Source organism: Podarcis vaucheri, assembly GCF_965113315.1.
Source record: "Podarcis vaucheri genome assembly, chromosome: 1".
In the NCBI taxonomy this organism is placed as follows: Eukaryota; Metazoa; Chordata; class Lepidosauria; order Squamata; family Lacertidae; genus Podarcis; species Podarcis vaucheri.
The window spans coordinates 123,213,085-123,235,240 of NC_138759.1; the positions used below are offsets into that span (position 1 = coordinate 123,213,085).

At 45.7% G+C, this 22,156-nt stretch overlaps 1 protein-coding gene across 1 annotated transcript in view; it reads right to left on the reverse strand.

The window, feature by feature from the left end:
* COL5A2 (collagen type V alpha 2 chain) overlaps nt 1–22,156 on the reverse strand; it is a 206,292-nt gene that overhangs the window by 92,342 nt on the left and 91,794 nt on the right. Inside the window, exons 2-5 of the mRNA XM_082223037.1 lie at nt 12,071–12,298; nt 5,644–5,657; nt 3,128–3,160; nt 1,229–1,261 (exon numbers count right to left, since the gene is read on the reverse strand). Of these exons, the coding sequence (XP_082079163.1) occupies nt 1,229–1,261; nt 3,128–3,160; nt 5,644–5,657; nt 12,071–12,298 (308 nt within the window). The remainder of the gene's footprint in view (nt 1–1,228; nt 1,262–3,127; nt 3,161–5,643; nt 5,658–12,070; nt 12,299–22,156) is intronic.

Consider the following 22,156-nt stretch of genomic DNA (forward strand, 5'->3'; position numbering starts at 1 on the left):
CATACTCTCCAACATCTCACAGAGGAAAATCAGGGCGCATGAGAAAATCACGAGACTCAGGCGAGATCACGGCCCCCCAAAATGTGCATCTTTCAGGGCTGTGCTCTTGCAGGAGCCAGGTGATTCACACTAGGGTACAACCCACAAAAACAGGCATCTGTTGGGGCCACACTCTTGCCGGAGCCCAAATGAGGCAACCCAAGATCCAACTGCTTCTGTAATTCTGGAATGTCCTGCTCACAGTGAGACAGTTGACAGGTATGCAGATGGGGACAAGAAGTCAGCAACCTAAGATGAACTTTACGAAGTTGTGGAACATGTGTATAAGTAGACCCCTGCTGGATTCGGCCAAGGGCCCATCTGGTCTGGCATTGTGTTCTCACAGTGGCAAACCAGATGGCTATGCGAAAACACAAGCAAGCCAACCATTCTGAGCTGCCTGACAATGTTATTTTTGCCTGCCTACTGAAAGCTATTTTTCTCCTAACCCTGGATCTGAGATCTTACACTTCCACTCAACGTGAGACCAAATGTTACGTTCCCAATGAGTGCAATGAAACTCAGGTGGCAGGTGATGTTAGAGAAAGGCCACTTTGCAGGGGCAGAGTTCAGTGGCGTAGCGTGGGTTGTCAGCACCCGGGGCAAGGCAAGTAATTTGCGCCCCCTAACCCGTGGATTTGCGCCCCCTAACCCTAACCCCCAGATGTTGCGCCCGTACCCCCCTGCACCCCCCATGCTACGCCACTGGCAGAGTTGCAGGATTTGGAGCACAGAAGCATAAGGCAAGGAGAGATGGCTTAACTCTCCCTCCCCCTGGTCCTGCAACCCTACTGCTGCAACTCCCTTGTCCCTACCCCATGTTTGCAAATGCAAACACTCACACACGTCTGAAAGGGTAAACAGACACTTGGGACCATCTAAGTACAGGGAAGCACAGGGGGGGGGGACTTCCTTTCCTAAGTATTATCTGTGAAGTCTAAAGTGCAGGAAGAGCAATAGGAAATGAAAACGGATTGGGAAATCTATATGAAAGACCTCATGCACAGCAACCACTAACAATCGTATAAGTAAGAACTATAGCATGGCTATTCAGCATGCCCTAGAAGGCAGATGCAATAACCAACTCTGAAAGGAAGAGATCAGAACAGCTGCCAAAGATAAGAAGAAAGTGCACACTGGGAGAATATTCCACATTCTTTAAAGAATACTGGAGTTAGTGATTACTTACAGCTGGTCCAGGCCGGCCTCGAATACCTGTAACCTAAAGACAGAGAACAAGTTTAATAACAGATCACAACTTAGTGAGGTGTAGCATGTATTTTGTGGTAATGATTTGCAGCATGATTCTCAGCAAGAATTCTCTCTTTGTCTGACAGACCCCATTAACATTTCCACAGATTTTCTGCAGAAGGAGCAAGAGCCGGAAATGAAAAACCAAACACTGTAAGTACGTTAAAAAGCTATCTGGCGGCTATGTATTTTCACTTCCCCACAGACACAAATCTCTCAGTGCTTGGCCTTGTTAGGGACATTGTTGGCCACTGGGGCTGGGCAGGAATTTTTCCACTTGGCATACTGGCCCTGGCCCTCTGTTTTTGCCTTCCTCATAGCAATCGTCACAACTTTGTGCGGCTTTGTCTTGGATGGAGGAGAGGTTGTAGCCTCTGCCTGCCCCTCCATGGGAAAGGGGATTCCATTAAAGGGATCAATGAGGAGCTGCTTCTGTCCGGAGACCCAGGCAGGGGCAAGGGCCATAGCACTCCTCAAATGGGGACACCAGTGGGGGGACCCCTATTTGATGTAGGTCATAGCCCCTGCCCCCCAAGGTTGGGTTAACCCTAGAATACACTCCCAGCAGATGGGCTGGATTAAAAATGGTATATCCAATGCCTAAGCCCAAACCTTCACATCTGCAATAAATAAAGTTGTGGTCTATTTGACCCATTCTTCAATTGTACACATTGTCCTGTCTGGTTATTTTACAGTCATACCTCATGTTATGTTCGCTTCATGTTACGGTTTTTTCAGGTTGCGTCCCACGGCGTCCCGGAAGTACCGGAAAAGGTTACTTCTGGGTTTTGCCGCATGTGGGGCTGCCCTTGAGACTGACCCAGAAACTCCAGCGGGTGCAGAATGCACCTTACTGGGTCCTCGCTGCGAGATCACATTCACCCGGTGTTACAGCAGCTGCACTGGCTCCCGGTGGGGTACAGGATCAGGTTTAAGGTGCTGGTTTTAACCTTTAAAGTCCTATACGGCCTAGGACCCTCGTACCTACGGGACCGCCTCTCCTGATATGTCCCACAGAGGAACTTACGGTCTTCAAACAAAAACATCCTGAAGGTCCCAGTCCACAGAGAGGTTAGGCTGGCCTCAACCAGAGCCAGGGCTTTTTCGGTCGTGGCCCCGATCTGGCGGAACGCTCTGTCACAAGAGACTAGGGTCCTGCGGGACTTGACATCTTTCTGCAGGTCCTGCAAGCAGAGCTGTTCAACCAGGCCTTTGGCCAGGGCACAGCCTGACTCCCTCCTTCGGTAATCCTCACAGAACTCTAGCCCAATGGTTGCCATCAATTTGAGTTGAATTAATTTTATAATGAAATTATTTTAGAATGTTGTACTATTTTATTGTTGTTAGCCGCCCTGAGCCCAGCTTCGGCTGGGGAGGGCAGGATATAAATAAAATGTATTATTATTATTATTATTATTATTATTATTATTATTATTATTATTAATATTATTATTATTATTATGTGCGCAAGCATTGCACTGCGCACCTGCGCAGATACGGCGCTTCAGGTTGCAGGCTTTTCATGTTGTGAACAGGCCTCCGGAACGGATCCCGTTCGCCACCAGAGGTACCACTGTACTATATTTTACTATATCAGAGGCAAAGGGGTCACAAGGCCTTGACACACAAGTTACTGATTACTGTATGCCATTATTTGACAACTGTTATTGTTTTATTGCAACCTATCTTTGGGCGGGGGGGGGGAATCTAAGGACCAAATGATGGAACATAAATGCCTCTGATAAATAAGTTGTTTTACATACTATGCCCCGTAAAGAGTCATGTCAGTGAAAATTAAAATGGAAACCATAAACAAAGGAACCCAGCAACAACTTACCACTGGCACAATTCCAGGTTCTCCTTTTTGACCCTGCAGGGTTGGAAACAAACGTTATTTTTTTCTGACGGCCCAATAATAAGGAAAATTGTGCGGAGAAAATGCTTTTCAACATTCCACATAAAACATATGATGACATTATACAAGGGGGGGCGGGTGCCAAATTATTAGAAAACCTGGAAAACTCTTTTAGCATTAAATGCTAAATTAGTGCAGTTACCTAAAGCCTGGTCATGGATATGGGTAAAAGAAGCTTTGCGCTCTCTCTCTCTCTGTGTGTGTGTGTGTGCGCGCGCGCATTGTGGTTCTTGTATTTTCTCCCCTTCAAAATGAATCTATCTGTGCTCCAAAAAGAGTACACAGTCTGGGGGCGAGGGCATGGAGAGATCTCCTTTTACATGAACATAGTTCCAGCTGTCATGACTTAAGATGGTGATGAGAAACCTGTGGCCCCTTCAGATGTTGTCAGACGCCATCTCCTATCAGCCCCAGTCAACATATCCTACGGTCAGGGATGGTGGGAGTCAATCAAAAACTATAGGTTCCCCACACTTGAGTCAGGATCTGGGTACCTGAAGGACCTCTCTTTCCTGCATGTATCTACCCATACCTTGAGATCTTCATCAGTCTCATGCTCCCCATCTCTAAAATCAGGTGGGTAATGAGCAGTGAGAAGCTTTATTTGCAATGCTCTGCCCAAGGATGTACTCTTGTATTCTTCCAGCACAAGCTGAAGACTTTTTAATGTTCTCAGGCCTTTTAAAAAAAATATCAGTTGAATGCGGTTTTTATTCTGCTCTGTGATGCTTGTGCTATACCAGGAATGTCCAACTTCCAAGAGACTGCGACCTACTCCCACTAAAAAAAAAAAATATGGCAGTAATCTACCCCATTGTATTGATCAAAGATGTTGAGCTTTTGGGGGGGGGAGGAAGACCCAAAGTTGTTGAGCTTTGAGCTCCTGGTATGCCCAGCGGAGGACCTTAAGGTCCACAAATAACAACACTTTGGAGGTCCCAAATCGTAAGCTGGTTAGATTGGTCTTAACTAGGGCCAGGGCATTTTCAGTACTGGCCCTGACTTGGTGGAACGCCCTTTCACAAGAGACTAGGGCCCTGAGGGACTTGACATCTTTCCGCAGGGTCTGCAAGACAAAGCTGTTCCGCCTGGCCTTTGGTTCGGACTCAGTCTGACCCTTATGTTTTCCCTCCCCTTAGTGTTTTGATCTATGGGCTACTTTTAAAATGAGGCTGTATTTTAAATTTGTTTCCCCCCCCATTATGTTTTATTGTAATTTTACTGGTGTTAGCCGCCCTGAGCCCGACTCTGGCCGGGGAGGGCGGGATATAAATAAAGTTGTTTATTATTATTATTATTATTATTATTATTATTATTATTATTTTGGCCGATTGACCAGGATCGACCAGGGGCGCCCTGAGATCAACCGGTACATCACAATCAACCTGTTAGTCATCCCTGTTCTATACTACCTGTTCTGCTTTTTATTATATTGTTATGATAGGTCATTCCATCATCTAAACTGTTTTCTTTGTACTTGCCTTCAGAATATTTACTCAAGGAAGGGGTATACATATCCTTCTGCCCGTGTGCTATGACTTCCTACTGTGTTTAAAATCCAACAGACCTCCCACTATGACTTCAATAGTTGCAGCTTATTTGTACCAGCACCAGAAAGTCTGTATCTATCACTCGTCCCTGCCTTTCTAAGGAATCTTTATCATCTTCGTAAATCCTGAAAGATCTCAATGGTTTTCCTGTGTTTGCTCTTGCATATTACCGTGGTACCTCAGTTTTCGAACGTAATCCCTTCCAGAAGACCATTCGAGTTTTCAAACATTCAGAAATCGAAAACTCAATAGCTGATAGCTAGGCGTCAGGATCTTGTGCTCAACGGAAGCCACGTGACATGTTCGACTTCCGAGGCACATTCAAAAACCGAAGCATTTACTTCTGGGTTTACAGCATTCGAAAACCAAAATGTTCATCAGTGGCGACGTTCGAAAACCAAGGTACCACAGTAATTAATTTGTGAGAGAGATGCTATTTAAGATTCCTTGAAGTTTTTTCAAACTACCATCAAAGCGCTTACAGTGGCATGTTATGTAATGGGTTAGTAAAGGTAAAGGGACCCCTGACCATTAGGTCCAGTCGTGACCGACTCTGGGGTTGCGGCGCTCATCTTGCTTTATTGGCCGAGGGAGCCAGCGTACAGCTTCCGGGTCATGTGGCCAGCATGACTAAGCCGCTTCTGGCAAACTAGAGCAGCGCACGGAAACGCCGTTTACCTTCCCGCCGGAGCGGCACCTGTTTATCTACTTGCACTTTGACGTGCTTTCAAACTGATAGGTGGGCAGGAGCAGGGACAGAGCAATGAGAGCTCACCCCGTCACGGAGATTCGAACCGCCGTCCTAGGCTCTGTGGTTTAACCCACAGCGCCACCCGCGTCCCTATAATGGGTTAGTAGAGGGAGGTAAATAAAAGTGAGAATGCTTACCTTCCGTCCTCTACCTGGAAGAAAAGGAAAGAAGAGAAGAGAAATTAGCTCAGGTGGGTTCCCAGCACATGTACGGACAATGATTTCCATGCCTGAAGTTATGAGCTATATTTAGGCATTCAGAATGTGACTTTACTAAACATGCACGGAGCGGCAAATATACCGGTACGCTTTAACTCCACTTCTCATCCGTTTCTGTCTTCTGTGTAGTCATAGAGGCTTTTGCACAATTCAGAACCCTGGAAAAATCAGAATTCCAACATGCACAGGGTAGCTTCCTCCATGCTGCTAACAGTGTTGGGAGTTGCCAGCACGTTCATGGGTTAAAAGATCGGTTGGCTGAATCAAACAGGAGACAAAAAGGCAAGCGTCTTAAGAAGTAGAGGCCTGAGGGGAGAAGGTTGGGAAGAAACACAGTCCTGGGGGGGAAACGCATGAATTTCGTTACATGGATTACGGAATAGGAGCAGCCATGGAGAAAGAAGGAAAGCCTCAGGCAAGGGCCTGAGAAAGGTCTGTGTTGCTACCAAGAAAGGAGAGAACAAAGGAGCCAAGATGCAAGGAGGGAAAATGGAAACGCAGGAGAGGAGGAATGTCACATGCAGAACTCCCCAGTCATTCTTTGGTGCACAGGTTGCTAATTTTGACAGTTGCATGAATGTGTGATTTATTGAATGAAGCTGGAAAGTTGCTTAAGCCATCCTGCGGGAGGATACTTCCTATTTCAGGAATGCAGAATTTTATTTTGCTTATATCTCAGATGAGGCAATTTTGCATTTCCTGTAAATAAAACTTTTCTCTGCAAACCTTCACTCAGACCACAATCCTTTGTATGTTTAATCAAGTCCCATTGTGCTCAAGAATACTTCCTTCCAAGTAAGTGTTTATAGGATTACAGACTGAATCTGCTATGTGCTGATCCTTGACAGCTTCCTTTAACGTTGATATTTTGTCTTTAAACCTAGCTGGTTGTTACATGCAATCAAAAGTTGGCCAGCAAGCACAGATAATCCAATAAATGTTTTCTAAATACTGCCTCCCCTCATCATTTTTATCGAATTTTGCAAGAGCTACAGCTGGCTGGAAACCTATTTAGCACCAGCCACTTCTAACATGCATACTAATTATAAGCAAATGCCCAGATGTGAAGTCAAGCCATAATATAATTCTTAGGCAGGTGTTGACAAATGTAGTTAAAAGCATTCAGGCAGTCTACAGCTTTGGCATCGCCTTCTTTCCGCTTGTGTGGGTGAAATTTGCAGCCTTTGGCCTAAAACCTGTGAAATGCACCCATCTGCTTATTAAAGCATGCCATATCTTGTCTTATTGCTTCATCGTCTAACAAACAGATGTACAGCTCTTGTTCAAAATCCAAGTCATCAAAAGTAATCCAAATGGCAAATAGTAAAGGTAAAGGGTCCAGTCGTGACCGACTCTGGGGTTGCAGCGCTCATCTCGCTTTATTGGCCAAGGGAGCTGGCGTACAGCTTCCGGGTCTTGTGGCCAGCATGAATAAGCCGCTTTGGCGAACCAGAGCAGCGCACAGAAATGCCGTTTACCTTCCCGCCAGAGTGGTACCTATTTATCTACTTGCACTTTGATGTGCTTTCGAACTGTTAGGTTGGCAGGAGCTGGGACCGAACAACGGGAGCTCACCCTGTCATGGGGATTCGAACCACCAACCTTCTGATCGGCAAGTCCTAGGCTCTGTGGTTTAACCCACAGCGCCACCCACACATTTTGGAAGTCGCCATGCTCCACAGTAGAATTACCTTATTTTTCCTTAGACAAGACTAGGGATTGTTTTACCAAAAAAATAGGCTTAAAATTGGGGCTCATCTTATACACAGGTAGTGCTGAGGGGTGTTTTCTTAATTTGGAGTCCCCAAAAATAGGGGGCCTCTTATACATGGGGGCGTCTTATACACGAAAAAATATGCTACTCAGCACACATGCCAGGCATGCTTGAACACAATCTGGTTTGCTTCCAGTATAAAGGAAGGTCAGAAATTCAAAGATTTCCTTCTGCTGCAGGTCCTTCCCTTAACAATTAGTGAAATATCCAGTTTATGTTCCTCGGGGCATACAAAGGAAATGAACTATAACACCAAGACAGCAGTTCAACAAACCTTTCCTGTTTAAAAAAAACCCCACAAATTGTATGGTTTGAATTTTATAAGAAAGTGCTATATTTACGTGAATCTAATGTGCCGTTGAATCTAATGCGCACCTCAATTTTCAAAACCTTGAAACCGAAATTTGCTGGCGCCATCAAATCGAATGTGCACCCTAATTTTCGCAACATAATTTGGCCAAAAAAGGTGTGCATTATATTCGAGTAAATACAGTAGCATTGGTTTAGTCCAGGGGTGCCCAAATATTTTTCAAACAGGGCCAGATTTTATAACGCTAACATGCATGGGGGCCGACCAAAGTTGTTGCGTTTTTAAGGATTAAAGTTGTTGAGTTTTTTTGCAATTTGACCCAGAGGTTGTTAAACTGGATTTAACCGGAAATATAGACATATACTGCCACAGGGGCCGGATTACATTGACCGGTGGGCCAAATTTGGCCCCCAGAACGGACTTTGGACATGCCTTGTTTAATCTAACTCATCTGTTCTTCACAGTTTTATTTTTCTTGCCTGAAAATATATATAGTGCATCACAGCTCTCCAGTCCAGCCAGGATTATGCCTATTGCAAACCATCACATGCTCACCAACAGCAGATGCCATATCAGGGCGCCACTGCACATCTGACCTCCCAACAGTTGAGTCACTGTTGCTTACTGGGAGAGAGAGGTTTGCATGGTGCAAACACGCCAGCGGAAATACCAGTTTGATTCCGCCAGTGCCCACAGACACCTCTCTTCTTCCCTCTCTGAGGGAACTCAGAGGCAAATCAACTGTTGGGGGGAACTGTTGGGGGGAGCTCTCTGAGGCAACTCAACTGTTGGGGGGAGAGGTACAATCCCCTACTGCCACCTCCCCACAAAATTGCTGCCATTCCAGCCAATAATCTGGCGAGTGTGGCTTCCCCACTAGAACTCTTACACCGCTGAGGCACTGCTTCTCGTTAATTGGTTGGAAACAGAATTAGAACGACATGCCATGTCATCCAATGACGCCTTCCCTCCACGACTGAGGCCCTTTTATAAAGTTTATCCAGGAGTAAACTTCATTCAGAAAAAAGTCCTTTCAATGTTAATTAAACACTTCCTGATTGCAGGGCCTGACCTCACTGTTGTTTCTTTTTGGCCACAGCTGAAGGATTGGTAATGAATAGCCTCTTAATTATCCTTGAATAGCCTTTCTTAATATCCCGTTGTCAGTCTCCCTTTCTACAGGAAGTTGTAGGGGGAGGTAAGACTTTAATTACGGCTTTCTTTTTTTTGCCAGATTGCATCATTTTGCTGTACAAAATTAAAAGGAAAGAGTGAGACTACAATGATGTGACAACAATATCATGCGGATTCTCTGTAAAGAATGAACCGCACAGCAGGGCAGCAATTCGGGGGGGGGGGAGGTTACCATGGAAACAATCTAGGATGGTGTAAACACTGGTCCAGTTGCCAGAGGAAGATAGGGAAGTTAGGAACTGAAGCTATATGTGGCTGGGAATATAGCCTAAAACTTCAAGGATGGACCACATGAGCTATCATTGGGTCTTTGGTGGATGGTCCCTATTTTCCAGGGACAGTCCCAGATTTTTTCCAGGGCCGTCCCATTTTTTAAGAATTTGATTCTGGAAGGTCCTGCTTTTCCTTGGGACGTCCCTATTTTCACCAGAGAAATGTTGGAGGGTATGGAGTTATGCGACCCCCCGAGCCAAAGAGATAAGTAACTATACAACATTTAGAAGACACCTGAAGGCAGCCCTGTATAATAGTAGTAGTAGTAGTAGTAGTAGTAGTAGTAGTGATAATAATAATTTGTTTCTACCCCCCCCCCAAAAAAAATCTGCCTGGGTTTCCCCAGCCACTCTGGGTGACTTCAAACAAAAAAATTAAAATACATTAAAACAACAGTTATTAAAAACTTCCCTAAACAGGGCTGCCTTCAGATGTCTTCCAAATATCACATAGTTGCTTATTTCCTTGACATCTGATGGGAGGGCGTTCCACAGCACAGGCACCACTACCGAGAAGGCCCTCTGCCTGGTTCCCTGTAACTGGGCTTCTCACAGTGAGGGAACTGCCAGAAGGCCCTCGGAGCTGGACCTCAGTGTCCGGGTAGAACGATGGGGGTGGAGACGCTCCTTCAGGCATACTGGGCCTAGTTTTATTATGTTTTTATATATGTTGGAAGCTGTCCAGAGTTGCTGGGGCAACCCAGTCAGATGGGTGGGGTATTATGGAGTAGGACATCCGTGTTTTCATCGGAGGAATGTTGGAGAGTATGCTATTGGAGAAGGTGCTGGCCCCTGGACTGGTTTTTAGTAAGAAGGCAGGTGGGGTGGTGGGCTAGCAGAAGACAGACTGAGATTGATGGGGCCATGCCTCACTGACTTTAATGGGCCAGCCCCTACTGCACCAAAATGTGTCCCAACACCACCACCATATTCACACATGGTGCATAGTAATATCTCCACCTAAGTCTGCTTGGGGACGTGGGTGGTGCTGTGGGTTAGACCACAGAGCCTAGGACTTGCCGATCAGAAGGTCGGCAGTTCGAATCCCTGCAACGGGGTGAGCTCCTGTTTCTCAGTCCCTGCTCCTGCCAACCTAGCAGTTCGAAAGCATGTCAAATTGCAAGTAGATAAATAAGTACCACTCCAGCGGGAAGGTAAACGGCATTTCCGTGTGCTGCTCTGGTTCGCCAGAAGCGGCTTAGTCATGCTGGCCACGTGACCCGGAAGCTGTACGCCGGCTCCCTCGGCCAATAAAGCGAGATGAGCGCCGCAACCTCAGAGTCGGCCACGACTGGACCTAATGGTCAGGGGTCCCTTTACCTTTAAGTCTGCTTGAGCCATTTTATCTTTGTGGATTCCTTCAGCCTGAACTGATCTGAACCACACATCTTAGACTAAAGTGTGGATCATAACTGAATTATCCCCCTGGCTTTTGCGCTTTCTGTATGTCCCGGCAACAGGGCTGGCCCAAGACATGTTGACAGCTGAGGTGGAGCCCAAAATGGCTTCCTCCTCCCCCCATCCCACCAGGGAAGAAGGGGTGAGGCAAAATCTACATCAGGAACAAGGGGGGGGGGAGAAAGATCTCCATCAGGGTCTGCTGCCTCTAGGGTACCCTACCAGCCTGGCCTCATGTGTGGACCAGCCCTGCCTGACACTATTTTCAATTTTGTGTGTGTTAAAATGCATATTTTGAGGGGGAAACACTTCTAGAAATGGGTATTCTGAGAGAAAATACGTTTTAAAATGTTCAAAAATCAGATCAGTAGTTGGGATCCTATTGAGGGTACTTGGCAAGCCGACAGGACAGCGATGAGGGACCAAGGATTGACGTGGTTATTCTGTGATGTTATGGCAGTGGACGAAGCTGTATGGTAACTTTTGAATAAATGTGTTTTAATATAATAATAATCAGTGCTTTTTTTCAGGGGGGGTGCAGGGGTACGCATAACCTTAAACATTTTGTGAATTTTTGTACTTTTGCCCATTTACAGTGGCACTTCTGGTTATGAATGGAATCCGTTCCGGAGGTCCGTTCGTAACTGTAAACTGTTCTTAACCTGAGGCGTGATTTTGCTAATGGCGCCTCTGGCGCACGATTTCCACTCGCATCCTGGGGCAAAGTTCGCAACCAGGAGCGCCTACTTCTGGGTTAGTGGAGCTCATAACCCACAGCGTGTGTAACCAGGAACATTTGTAACCAGAGGTACCACTGTACTGTATTTATTTTTTCCGATTAGAACTATAAAATGGTGATTTTCTTTAGTCAAAATGAGAGTACCCCTAAACATTCTTTTAGGAGGGGGAAGCACTGACAACAACAACAACAACAACAACAACAACAACAACTGAGGGGGTTTGTGCAGCAATAGGGCAGAATAAACTTGTAAGTAACTGGAAATAGACCGATACAACCATATCCTTACCTAGATGGACTGAATTGACTATTGCCTCTTCTCCAAAGGAAAGACTACATGAATCATAAACACACACAACTGCACTGCTCCCTAGGTTCTAGGTCAGGCACCCCCAAACTCGGCCCTCCAGCTGTTTAGGGACTACAATTCCCATCATCCCTAACCGCTGGTCCTGTTAGCTAGGGATGATGGGAGTTGTAGTCCCTAAACAGCTGGAGGGCCGAGTTTGGGGGTGCCTGTTCTAGGTGTTCTGGGTGTGGTGTGTATGCACAAGTGCCCATCTTCTGTGCCACATTGACTCAGGCAAGTCTGTACACGTCCAAGTTATATATCCCAGCATGCAACTGGGCTCCGATTATCACATTTGAAGCAATCTTACCAATAGCGCCTTCAAATCCATTGCGGGCTGTGTTTGGACACACAAGGCAGCACTCTCCCGGAGGGACCTGTGGATTTTCACATTCCAGCACATCGAGACATTGGATCTCATCGCAGAGAATGGCTCCGCTGTCGCAAACGCAAATCTGGCACGGGGACGGCTTCCAAATGTCTCTGTTCAGATACACCTGGCCATTCTGCGTGCAGGCAACCTCTTCGGTATCTAGTTCTAAAAGAAAACAGAACAGAAGGCAATGTAAGTGGCTTCATTTTACTACACGGTGACAACACAATGTGTCGACAGAATGACAACCCCTCATGAGGCGCATGCGCTTCTTCGCTTGTTTGCCACATGCAGGAATAGATCCTGGCTTCCTGCTGCGTACAAACCATGAGCCATGGCTTATGTTTTCTTTTTGAAAAAGAAAAGCAAGGCAATAGCTCTAAGTTGGGACTCAGCTTCATTAGTTTTTTAAAAGCGTTTAAAATGTGTTATATCGCTGCGACACCAGGTGGCGCTGTGGAGTTCCGACTTTCGGCAATGTGATTTCCCATTGTGAGGTTTACAACGTGTTTTCCTGAAACTTGTTTTTTTTTATAATGTGTCTAGTTCCAGCCCTGGAGTTTTTACCCTAACTCGAGTAAAGCTATTCTGCCAATTGTGAAAGCAACCCAAAGTGAAACAGATGTGTTGTTAACTATTACCTACCCACACTCTCACCTCTTGGCTTGCACGACAAAAAAAATCTAACCCGGTTGTTTGAGCTCTGATGCCTAGCATGAGCGGATAATTCATGGTTCCTGTTATACTCTGTCCTCTGATGTTTGGCATGTGGACTATGGCTCACTTAATGTGTCACCTTCCGAAATGACAAAGTTGTTCAGAATAGAAACAGAGGTTTCTGAGTTAAAAGAAGATCTTTAGCTCGCTTTCAAATAAATCACAAAGTTACAGGCCTTGTGCTGGGGCTGCTAAATGTAGATTGTGTACATACCATACATTTAAAGCCCATTCCACTCCCCAAAAAAAATCCTAGGAACTGTAGTTTTCCACACCACATAGCTACAACTCCCAGCAACCTTTCCCCCCCCCCCCGTAGTTCTCAGGATTTGGGTGGGTGCTTTAAAAGTATGGTGCATATGAAGCCTTAGTCTATGCACACATTAGTGGCTTAAAATGCAGAGAGGTCATTCCCCCCCTCACTTTGTCTCATGTGGCATTTGCATGTTGCTGTATGCACCAGAGAGGGGCCAGAGATGTCTTCCCCCTTAATGCGCATTACCTGTTTGGTTTTCCCCATGCCCACAACCAGAACCACCCCACTCCTTTTCATGAAGCTGTTGTCTGCACATGCACTGTCACATATACTTTAAGTGGCTTACATAACAATCATTAAACCGTTTTTTAAAAAAAACAACTATGAAAAGCAAAAGTAACAAATAAATAAAATAGTAGGATCGAAGGAAGCAAGAGAAATTGTTGCCAAAGTGAGTCTCCCTCAGTCACAAGCCAGGTGTTAGAAAGAGAGGAAAGGGAAACAACAACAACAACAACAACAACAACAACAACAACAACAACAATCCACCAAGTGACAGGCGCTGTGGTCTAAACCACTGAGCCTCTTGGGCTTGCTGATCAGAAGGTCGGCGGTTCGAATCTCCATGGCAAGGTGAGCTCCCGTTGCTCTGTCCCAGCTCCTGCCAACCTAGCAGTTCGAAAGCACACCAGTTCAAGTAAATAAATAGGTACCCCTGCAGCGGGAAGGTAAACGGTGTTTCTGTGCGCTCTGGTTTCTGTCACGGTGTCCCGTTGTGCCAGAAGCAGTTTAGTCCTGCTGGCTACGTGACCCAGAAAACTGCGGACAAACGCCGGCTTCCTCAGCCTGAAAGCGAGATGAGCGCCGCAACCCCATAGTCGTCTTTGACTGGACTTAACCATCTGGGGCTTCTTTACCTTTACCTATCAGGGCTGGGGCTGCTGAACTTTGGCTGTTTACGGGCCATATTTTTAAATCACACATTTGCCCCCCCCCCAATCCTGGGAACGATAGTTTACCCATCACAAAGCTACAACTCCCAGCAACCTCTAAAAGGAATAAGAGGACAAAGGAACAGGCTGTTGTTTCAGACCCATCTAGTCCAGCGCCCTGTAGGGAACCCACAAGCAGGAGCTCAGAACAAAAGCCCTCTCTCCTCTTGTGGTTTACAGCAACAGGTATTCAGAAGCATTAATGTCTCTGACTGTGGCAGCAGAGCATAGGCATCGCAGCTCGTAGCCATTTAGAGCCTTTGTTGTTGTTTAGTCGTTTAGTTGTGTCCAACTCTTCGTGACCCCATGGACCAGAGCATGCCAGGCACTCCTGTCTTCCACTGCTGCCCGCAGTTTGGTCAAACTCATGCTGGTAGCTTCGAGAACACTGTTCAACCATCTCTGTCATCTCCTTCTCCTTGTGCCCTCCATCTTTCCCAACATCAGGGTCTTTTCCAGGCAGTCTTCTCTTCTCATGAGGTGGCCAAAGTATTGGAGCCTCAGCTTCAGGATCTGTCCTTCCAGTGAGCACTCAGGGCTGATTTCCTTCAGAATGGATAGGTTTGATCTTCTTGAAGTCCATGGGACTCTCAAGTCTCCTCCAGCACACGGCGAGACAGTGATGTTTAAAATAAAATAAAATCGTATTCTGGAGTATCGATGGCAATGATGATGACCTCACCGTTTCTCTTTTAATGAGGCTGATAAAAAGGTAAAGGTACCCCTGACCGTTAGGTGCAGTCACGGACGACTCTGGGGTTGCAGCGCTCATCTCGCTCTATAGGCTGAGGGAGCCGGCGTTTGTCCGCAGACAGTTTTTCCGGGTCATGTGGCCAGCATGACTAAGCCGCTTCTGGTGAAGCCAGAGCAGCGCACAGAAATGCCGTTTACCTTCCCGCCGGAGTGGTACCTATCTATCTATCTACTTGCACTTTGACGTGCTTTTGAACTGCTAGGTGAGCAGGAGCTGGGACCGAACAACAGGAGCTCACCCGATGCGGGGATTCGAACCGCCAACCCACTGATTGGCAAGCCCGTTAGAGGCTGTTACAGGAGGCCAAATCTCTCCTGCCTCCATTGAGAGCACAAGATCTATTGTTGCTATTCCGCAGGAATAGGGTTGTGGCCTCAAGCCCCACACTGGGCAAAAGATTCCCACATTCCAAACTAGATGACCCTCATGGTCCCTTCCAATTCTATGGCCGAGTTGGGACTTGTGGAGAATTTCTGCAGTTATTTCATTTAAAGAATTTAGTGTGCTGCCGCTAGGTGGCAGAAAAAGCCAGCTAATAACTAGGTGGAATTATCTTATTGCACAGTGAAGGAAAACAGGCCAGCCTTTCATTTGTTTGGACTTATTTGGGTTTGGGTTTGTCTCGGATTATGACTTCCTGCCAAAGCAACTTCTCAGAGTAAATATAATATCAACACTGCTGAGATGCTGAGGGTAATAAGCATTGTCCTTGCTCTCTTCAAGCAGCGATTGCAGCAGCATATTCTGCTTGCTTATATTAGCGAATGAGGCTGACCTTTGAGAATTCACTCAGGACCTACCCAATGGCTTTTTACCAAGATGACTGAATCATCGCTCACCAAACTTGCTGGGAATATGAGAAACAGAGGAGAGAGAGAGAGAGAGGAGGACATGACCCAGATTCTCTTACCAAGAACGTCCTCCAGTATGTTCTTTTTTATTTTTTAAGCATTTTTATTAGCAGGGGTAGATGAGAGTAAAAGCAAGCACTGATTCTTCTTTCCTGTCCTTCTAGTTTCCAGACTCTGTGCTTCATCCAAAGCAAGAACAGGGAAATAGATTGTGTTGGATTCCAGCTCCTATCAACACTAGCATGGCTAATGGTTGGATTCAATAGGAGTGGCAGTCCAATCAACATCTGAAGGACCACATTTTCCCCATCACTGATCTGAAGGCCCCTAGTAATTACTGGTAGCCATTTTCTTCTGGGTACCAAATCGTTGTTCCCTAAGGCACATCTGAGAAGCAAGAATCTGCCCCCCCCCCTTAGCCGTTAAATTGATTTGCCATACAAAAGGTAACAGGATATGTCTTGGCATGAGCTGGACTTCCTAGAGAAATGGGCCTTCATCCACAACCCTTCTCAAGAGCAATTACTTTTAGGATGGAAAAAAGAACATGGAGAGAAGGTGAAAAGGCTTGAATGAAAAGTTGACAAGATGAAGGTATGGAGAGAAGAAATTTAGAGATGGAACCATGAAAAGAGAAGCACACAGTGTGCTAAGGGGACCCATAGTCTCACTTGGGCAGTGGGCACATCATGCATTTAAAGCACATGATTTTCCCCAGAGAATAATGGGAACTATAGTTTACCCTCACAGAGCTACAAGTACTCTTAGCAAACTGCAGTTGCCAGGATTTTTTGGGATGTGTGCCATATGCTTTGAACCACAGGCTTGTGGTTTAAGGCTGCTTGATATGTTCATACAACTTCTGTCCCAAATCATAGGGGTTTGGTGTTGGCTACAGACATGGAATACAGTGGTACCTTGGTTGTTGAACTTAATCCATTCCGGGAGTCGGTTCGACTCAACTGGAAGCCACATCAGCTGCGTCCGACATCCAGCTTCCAAAAAACATTCGCAAACCAGAACACTTACTTCCGGGTTTGCGGCGTTTGGGAGCCAATTTGTTCGACAACTAAGCCATTCAGGAACCAAGGTACCACTGTCGTTAATCACACCCACCTTTATCCTGCTTTAATGTGGTAAGTTAACAGATAAATAGGTCTGTTTCATTGGACATGTGAAATGAGTAATTATGTAGTGATAGAACAGTGCAAATTTACTGAAAATCATGTGGCTCATTGTAAGCTTGTGAGCAAGTTACTCTCAGCCCAATCTACCAGCCCAGGCTGCTGCTAAGAATAAAATGGGATAAAAATAAAATGGGATTAAATGGGATTAAAATAAAATGGGATTAAAAACTATATACAGTACAGTGGCCAGGTAGGTTAAGAACTGGGTTCTTCGGATTATGAACTTAATTCATTCTTAACCTCGGGTTAAGAACTTAATTCGTTCTGGAGGTCCGTTCTTAACATGAAACTGTTCTTAACCTGAAGCACCACTTTAGCTAATGGGGCCTCCCAGTGCCACCACGCAGTTTCTGTTCTCATCCTGAAGCAAAGTTCTTAACCCGAGGTATTATTTCTGGGTTAGCGGAGTCTGTAACCTGAAGCATCTGTAACCTGAAGCGTATGTAACCCAAGGTACCACTGTATTAAATATTCCTAAATATTAAATAAAGTCGAAAGAAGAAAACCGTAAGTCTGCTTACCTTATTTGGTAGGCAGCATTATGGCTGGACCCTGTGCAACCTGGCCAAGGGTCAGAGACTGGCATCCTCCCCACTACTGCCTCCCCACGCTGTTGGCACTGGGCGGGGCCTCGCTCAAGGGGCAGGCCTCATCAACCTATCAGCACCGACAGGGGCGTGTCCACAGGGAATTTAAACTCTGACGTGGTGAGGGAAGCACAATTATCTTAAAGGCACCACTGCATTCCCTTCTACAAACTCTCCTCTATTTTTTCACCTCCCTCCCTCTGAATTTCATGCAATAAGCGTCAATGAATTAATCTTTGTGCATAGCAAACCAGAAGCGCAGAAATAAATCAAAGTGAAAGCTGCTATGCAAAAGACGCTCCGCAGATGTGCCGTGCAAAGAAATGAGATATACTGTTTAATAATCCTATTGCCACTCTACGGCACCACCCATGTGCCCGAGCCAGAGGTTGCAAATGAGATTCTAGTGGCTAAGATTCATGGATATGCCAAAATGATTATTCCATCATTAAGCATTTTTATTGATTTCATTGAGAGAGAACGTTAGGAGTGTTCTACCTAAGCTTAGCGGGTGCCCTAGAAATGCCCTCCAGATGTTGTTGAATTGCAGACACCATCATCCCTGGCCATTGGCCATGCTGGATGGAGGCTGATGAGAGCTGAAGTCCAACAAAATCCAGATAGCCATAGGTTGTCCATCGACCTATGTCCTAGAGAATGACCCATATTTTCTGCCATGGAGTTCAGAGGCAGATCTGCAGGAGTTTCTGAACAGATGAGTAGATATGGACAACACTGGCTCGAATGAATGATGAACCACTCCAGAAATGATCTGGATAGTGTAGCTTGGAGTTTACTGTCATAAAACTCTCTAAAGGGAGAGATTTGCATTTTGTGTGACCTTAAGTTCAAAGGTTTCCTACCTCAGGCGAACCAGCACATGTGCCCCTGTGAGATGAGATCCTACCGCAATTTTTTTTTTATAAAATTTTTTATTTGGTTTTCACATTTTATATAGACAGAGACAAAAACACAAAAGACACAAAAGCAAACAAACAGAAAAATAAAACAACAAACATATATAGTTTCCAAAAAAAGTTATTTTCTAACCCTGGTCATTGACTTCCCCCCACCCCCTCCCTTGCATCCCTATTCCCAAATTTATATCAGCAAATTGGCATTTCCTTATCCATCTTAATATTAGTCCTTTATATAAAAAGAAGCAAAATTAAATTTTTTCTAAGTTGGACCTCAGTTCTCTTCCATCGATTTCCCATTTTATCTTAAGTAATAATCTTGTTAACTAAATCCCATGGTCTTGAGTGTTGTTAAAACTAGATTCTTCCCTCCCTCCCTTCCCCGGTTTGCGTCCCTTCCAAAAACATGTCCAAAATAACAGTTCTTAGCCCGGGTTCCTCACGTCCAAGGCTCTCAAGTCTCTTTCAGTCCCTCTCCGCCGGCCTAGTTGGTAATCCTTTATGCCGGTCGTCACGTCTCGAAAGAGTTCTTTCACAGTCAGTCCAAAATCTCTTCCCATATTTGCAAGCGGCTGCTGAGGAATTTCCACAAGGCATGAATTTTGAACATAATCAGAGTCAGAGTCTATGTGGAGGCCCCAATTATATTTCTTTATTTTAAATTCCTTAATTTCATAGATTCCCAGGGCCTCCACTTTCATCTTCTGAATCTTTCGTAGATTTATAGTAGGTTCAGTCCAATAGTCTCCTTGTTTATATTCCACAGGTGTCAGCTTCTGGACAATGTTTTCCCATTTCAATTCTTCTCTTTCTTGTTTTGTCTTGTCCTCTTCTTTGGTTATCATTTCCGGTTCAGCTGTGGATTCTTTCTCAGCCAGGTTCTCATTACATTCAACAGAACTACTTGTTTCAGAAGTCAAGGTCATCAATTGTTCACTCATAGCCGTAGTCTGTTCCTGTAAGATTCCTACCAAATAAAACATCCTTTCGATTTCTCCCAGTATCTTTCCATCCACAGCCATTGTGATTCCACAGAGTTCCCCCTAGAGGGAATCTGGTTACTTAGTGTTCTTTTCTCCAACAGTCCTCTGTCTTATTATTGTTTCTTTGTTTCCAACAATTTTAGTTCAATTGTAACTCCTTTTAATCCAGAGGGGTCTTAAGTAGCGATTTTTCTACTATTAACAGTCCGTTTGACAGCTTTGACAGCTGTCAAACTCTGCACTTCTTATACAAGCTCCAAAATAGGACACTCCCGGGCCCGGGAGGGGGGGTTGTTTACAACAGAAATATACCCCTTCCAACACTCCTCTCTCCTGCTCAAAAATTTCTTTTCCAAATCTTGGAAGTTACTGTCTTTTTAAACTCACCCTTTACAGGGTAGGCACTCCAGCTTAGTTCTTTTATCGTTGCTCTGGATCGTCTGCAAAGGGGGGGGGTGCGGACTTCCTTTTAACACATCCCCCGATCGTCTCAAATTCAATGGGTAAAATTCTTAAAGTCCAAATTCAATTAACTCACAGGTTCTTCTTCTCAGCCGAATTTCAAGGAAGGAAGTCAGCGCTCTCCGGTCATGGCTCGCGGCTTCGCTCAGCAGAGGTAGCGATGGACTCTCGGTGCCACGCCACCCCCCGTATCCCCTCCGCAGCCTTTAAAAAGGCTCTTCGCAAATCAGGGGGGCGCTTAAGGCACCCACCGAGTCTTCAGCCCGCAGGCTCCGCGCCTGCGGTTTTAAGGGTCCCCGTGTCGCCGGCACGGCAAAGACCCATCCCCTGCTGAGCCGATTCCCTCCGGAGCTCGGAGGGAATCCGCCATTCCCGGATCGCGTCAACCCCGGAAGTCCGCAAATTTTTACTCCTGTACCTCAGGCGCACTGGGATCACCACATGCACTTTGGCACATCACATGACAGGAAGTGCATGGTCTCCAACTGCCATGAAACTGCCAGGACCGTCACGAATACCCTTTGGCCAACACGGTTCCTCATTATGTCCCAAATTCTGCAAGAAGGGAAAGGCAGTGGGGAAGGGGGGGCAGGGCAGAGGAAGAGGCCCATCGCCTCACATGGGCGTAGTAGGACTCATTGGGAGGGGAGGGGGCAGGGCGGCAGTTGCTGCCACTGCGCTCCTCGGCTTGTAGCGCTCAATGTATCCAACTACGGTGAAGGTGGCGGCACGAGCAGCCTGTTGTTGTTTAGTCGTTTAGTCGTGTCCGACTCTTCGTGACCCCATGAAGCAGAGCACGCAAGGCACTGCCTCCCGCAGTTTGGTCAAACTCATGCTGGTAGCTTCGAGAACACTATCCAACCATCTTGTCCTCTGTCGTCCCCTTCTCCTTGGGCCCTCCATCTTTCCCAACATCAGGGTCTTTTCCATGGAGTCTTCTCTTCTCATGAGGTGGTCAAAGTATTGGAGTCTCAGCTTCAGGATCTGTCCTTCCAGTGAGCACTCAGGGCTGATTTCCTTAAGAATGGATAGGTTTGATCTTCTTGCAGTCCATGGGACTCTCAAGAGTCTCCTCCAGCACCATAATTCAAAAGCATCAATTCTTTGGCAATCAGCCTAAGGAGCCACAGTTCAAGCAGATGCACAGGGGCGCTCCGCTGATCATAGCCACTGACCACAGAGACTACGTTACTGGCGCAGAAGTGCCGCCTTGTAAACACCCAGGTGCCTCTTCTGACATCCAATGTAGGCTGATGAAAGCCTTGCGGTTTTGCTATATATCACCCCGCATATAGCCAAGACATTTACCAGTATGGTACATACTCCTCTTGGCAACAACTGTTGGGGTGTCAGGGTGCTGTCAGCAGCTCCCAGCTGGTTGCCCAGGAAAGTATAAAGACAAGGAAAAGTTTCTTACAGCCCTTTTTTATTTTAATCTTTTCAGAGAGAGGCTACAGAACCCAGTCTCTTGGATAATGGAGTTGTCCAGAGTGAATCTCCCCCCCCTTCTTTCCCACTTCCTCATTCATCATCATCATCGCCTCTTCTACAGGTGCCCTCTGTCTCTGAGCTCTTTGCTCTCCTACTTCTAAGGCCTGCCAGGTTCTGGGAGATGGAGGGTCTGGAATGCTTTCTGATGACAACATGTCAGCCGGGTGTCGCTCCTCCTCTCCCATGATTTCCCAACTTTTTCCCTCATCTGCCTCTAACCTCCCTCAAACCCCTGTTGTAAGGCCCTGAAACCTTATGATGAAAGGCAGCATCTAAATCTAATATCTAAATCTAATAAATTAAGAAACAGTCCAGGTCAGGCATGTTCAAAGTCCGTTTGGGGGGCCTAATCCGGTCCCTGTGGCAGTATACAGTATGCCCTGTGGTAAAATCCCAATTAAAAAAGCTGAACAACTTTGTGGTAAAATTGTAAAAAAAAAAAAGCTCAACAACTTCAATCCTAAAAAAACTTTGGTCGGCCCTCACACAGGTTCACTTCATCAGATCTGGCCCTCTTTGAAAAAGGTTTGGGCACACCTGGTCTAGGGGGTTCTGTTGGAGGGTCCTGTTGCTTTTATCATTACTCTAATTTAAAAAAAAAAATATTTTTTTCAAGTGCTTTTAACTGCTTCTTAACTTGTGCATTTTTATTTTTTTTTAACACCAGGCAAAAATGTTTCTCTAATTTAACATTCTAAGGCCTTTTAAATGTGTTTGTGGGAAAGGAGCTATTGGGATTTCTGTTTGTTAGTTTGTTTTATTGTTTATTTTGTGTTCTCCTTTCATATTTTACTGTTGGGAACCTCCATGTGATCTTCGGATGAAG